This window comes from Equus quagga, unplaced genomic scaffold (genome assembly GCF_021613505.1).
Source record: "Equus quagga isolate Etosha38 unplaced genomic scaffold, UCLA_HA_Equagga_1.0 HiC_scaffold_5872_RagTag, whole genome shotgun sequence".
NCBI lineage: Eukaryota > Metazoa > Chordata > Mammalia > Perissodactyla > Equidae > Equus > Equus quagga.
Window position 1 is genome coordinate 1995 of NW_025794139.1, and position 3614 is coordinate 5608.

General features: G+C 52.9%; 1 protein-coding gene across 1 annotated transcript in view; it reads left to right on the plus strand.

Annotated features, from left to right (window-relative positions):
- The first annotated feature begins 2151 nt into the window (after positions 1-2151).
- Positions 2152-3614, plus strand: part of LOC124232416 (alpha-1-antiproteinase 2) — a 2038-nt gene continuing 575 nt past the window's right edge. The window contains exon 1 of the mRNA XM_046649382.1: positions 2152-2839. Coding sequence (XP_046505338.1) covers positions 2185-2839 — 655 coding nt within the window. The 5' untranslated portion in view covers positions 2152-2184. The remainder of the gene's footprint in view (positions 2840-3614) is intronic.

The window sequence follows — 3614 nt, forward strand, 5'->3', positions numbered from 1 at the left end:
TAGTGGGGGGACCCCTCACCCCAGCCCTCCGCATGGGAAGTCTCAGCCCACGTTGCTGCCCCAAACCCACAGACCCCTTTAATTCAGAATCCAGCGTCAGTGCACAGGGACCTCAAGTAGGTCTTTATGCACGTCAATTTACACGGTCGGGGAGAGCGAGGCCGCAGGACCAGAAGGTGCTTGCCCAAGGCCAAGCGGTCAGTAGTGGGCCTGTCAGGCCCGGAAGCCACAGCCTCTAGCCCTGAAACCACTCCGCATATTTAGTGTGCCCACCTTGCGAGGGCCCAAAACCCTTCTGATCTCTGAGCCCTGCAAAGACGGGGAATTTCCATAAACTGAGAAGGACAGTACCGGGATTCAGCGGGTTCAGTAAAGAGGAACCTGAGGGAAACGGGATAGTCAGGACTAATTTTAGCACCATCGGCAGCTCTGAAACCACTGGCTGCTTTAGGAAAAACATACACATGTTTATGTAAATGTGTGATCTGCTCTGTTTGGGTTATTGAGAGGCATGAGGGCCAGAGAAAAGGAAGTGGAAAGAAACCAGCGTTGTGCTCTACTTTGTTGCTTGATTGGAAAGAAACGTTTAAAAGTCCACGGGGGTACATGCAACCCAGAATTTCTTGTTTCTAACTTTTTCCCCTCTGGTTTTCATATTCCAAATTCAAGGATTCTTTTGTCTTTGTGTTTTGTTAAGATGAAGTTTTTAGTGATGTGAGTAATAACTAGCTATGTGGTTGCAGGCATCTCTCCCCCGCTTGGAACTCGGTTTCCCCATCTGTGAGGAGAGCAGGTTGTATGTAGGAGGCTGCAGGCTGGTGGCCGAGGCTGGGTCACACCTGGAGCAAAGGGAGCTCTGCGAGGCAGGGCGGGTCCATGTTGCTGTGGGGGACATTGACTTTGACCATCACTAGATGGAGCCTGTTCTTGCTGGTCCAGCCACAGGCCTCGCCACTCCCTATTGTCTCCCCCCAACCACCATGGAACACATCTCCCTCTCTGGCTTATCCTCTGAAGGCTTCAAGTCTGCGCCCTTAGCAGCCTCTTCCTCAAACAGCTGCTCCCTCAGGTCCTTCCAGTGGAAGGTTTGGTAGCTAGACCTATTTCACTGAATTCTCCCAACAATCTCACTTTCCATACAAGGCAAATTGAGGGCCGGAGAGACTAAATGACTTGTCCTAGGTCACACAGCTGGTAGTGGCAGAGCCCAGATTAGAATTCAGATCTGTCTGAAGAGAAAAGAGATGCTTTTTCAACTCCTCCCCCTGCCAAACAGGCACACACGAGCCCCCACTTTACTGGAGAGACCAGCATCTCTCACACCCACGTCACTGCTGAGCCCAGAGCTGGGGCACAGATGGTGATCAGGAGGAGCAGCTTAGCTGACTGCAGGGAGCACAGCGCAGTCATGGAGCTGAGGCCGCAGACTCCTCGTGAGGGCAGCCCTCCAGCTCAGGGAACTCCTCGGGGCTCAGGCTCGCTGCGAGTGTTGAGTGGGGACAGCCTCCGCCTGAGTTTCGTCGAAGCTCCGCTGTGTGCTGGCTCTTTGTCATGGGGCAAGATCCTCCCCTTTCTGGGCAGCAGCTCCTCTGAGCATTAAATAACAGGGTTCAACAGCAGCCCTCCAGGGCCATGCCAGACCCAATGATCCCTGAACCTCATCTGAGCTGCTTCCTGGGTAATTGTGCATGTGTACATTATGCTTCCCGTGCCTCAGTTTCCTCTTTTGTAAAATAGGGGCTGTGGCATGCCCAACTCGGGTCACTGCCGATGTTAGTGGGGCCATGGAGAGCATGGAGTCCAGACCCAGATTCCCTGGGCGTGTGATGGTGGTCCTGCTGCCTTACTGCTCTGTGACCTTGGGCAGGTGACTGACATCTCCCTGGCCTTTGGTGCTCTCATCTGTAAACCGAGACTTGTCAAGTGACCTACCTCCGGGGTCCGTGACACCAGGGCAATGGGATAAGACAGTAAAGTGCCTAGAGTGGAGCTTGGCATGCGGTAAGCACCATCAAAGTCTTTGCACCGTTCTGAGTCTTTCCATGATGGTGATGTAGGACAGTGCTTGGCACAGAGTAGGTGTTTCATAAACTGTGGTTGCTCTCCATGGTACTGATCAGTGGCCCAGGGACTCGTCGTGTGGCCTGACTGGGGCTTGGTGCCCCTTCTCTGTCTTGCAGAACAATGCCATCCTCCATCACATGGTGCCTCCTCCTGCTGGCCGGCCTGTGCTGCCTGGTCCCCAGCTCCCTAGCTGAGGATCTGCAGGGAGACGCTGTGCAGGAGACACATGCAACTGCACATGATGAGGAACACCTGCAGGAGCCAGCCGAACACAAGATTGCCCCGAACCTGGCTGACTTCGCCTTCAGCCTGTACCGCCACGTGGCCCATCAGTCCAACACCACCAACATCTTCTTCTCCCCAGTCAGCATCGCGACCGCCTTCGCGTTGCTCTCCCTGGGAGCCAAGGGCGACACTCACACCCAGATCCTGGAGGGCCTCAGTTTCAACCTCACTGAACTAGCTGAGGCTCAGATCCACGAGGGCTTCCAGCATCTCCTGAACGCCCTCAACCACTCAGACAATCAACTGCAGCTGACCACGGGCAATGGGCTGTTCATCGACGAGAGTGCAAAGCTACTGGATAAGTTTTTGGAAGACGTCAAGAACCTGTACCACTCAGAAGCCTTCTCCATCAACTTCGGGGACACTGAAGAGGCCAAGAAACAGATCAATGATTATGTAGAAAAGGGAACCCAAGGAAAAATTGTGGATTTGGTCAAGGATCTTGACAAAGACACAGTTTTGGCTCTGGTGAATTACATTTTTTTTAAAGGTAAGGTTGCACAACCAACCTGAGCTAGTTCCCATGGAAACAGCCAACAACATTGCCAAACACTCCCTTCTTAAACTTTCCGAGGCAGTGCAGGGTGGAATCTTAGGAGGTGCTATTCAATTTTCCACACACGACCACTAAAAACTTTCCACAAGCAAAGAAGGTTGGGGAATGGTGCACTCAACAGGCGAATCATTGTCTTCTCTGCAGCCTTTCCAGAGCCGTTAGTGTCCTGCAGTGCGTGGAAACTCCCACCTGGGGGGGGGGGGGTACAGTATGCAATGTCTCCTAAGATAGAGACCCAGAAAAGCAAATTTTAGTAGAGGCTATGAAGGGAATAGATTTATGGGACGCAATTCTGACAACTCTCGTCTAGTGGAAATAGGGACAGCTTGAGAGTCGGAAAGACCCCGGTTCAAATCCTGCCTCTACCACTTCTTAGCTGTTTGACTGTGGGCAAGTCATTTTGCCTCTCGGAGGTTCCAGTTTCCTCTCTGTTACCTGGACATCATAAGACTCTTGGTGGCAGCTTCCTGTGAGGTTTAAACACGTTACAAAGAACACGGGACTCGGCAGTCTCTTAGCAGGTGCTCAGCTAAGCTTGAATGTCAGCATGCCTCCTCCCTGAGTGTTGAAACTGTCGGGAACCTGTGGGCCCCGGAGGGCATCCTAAGGCACTTTACACACCCATGGGAATAGCCTGGGGTGGGAGGGGAGGGTCCAGGCCAGGGGCTGCTTCCTGCACACTCTTGGCTGCTTGCTCTACAGGCAATAG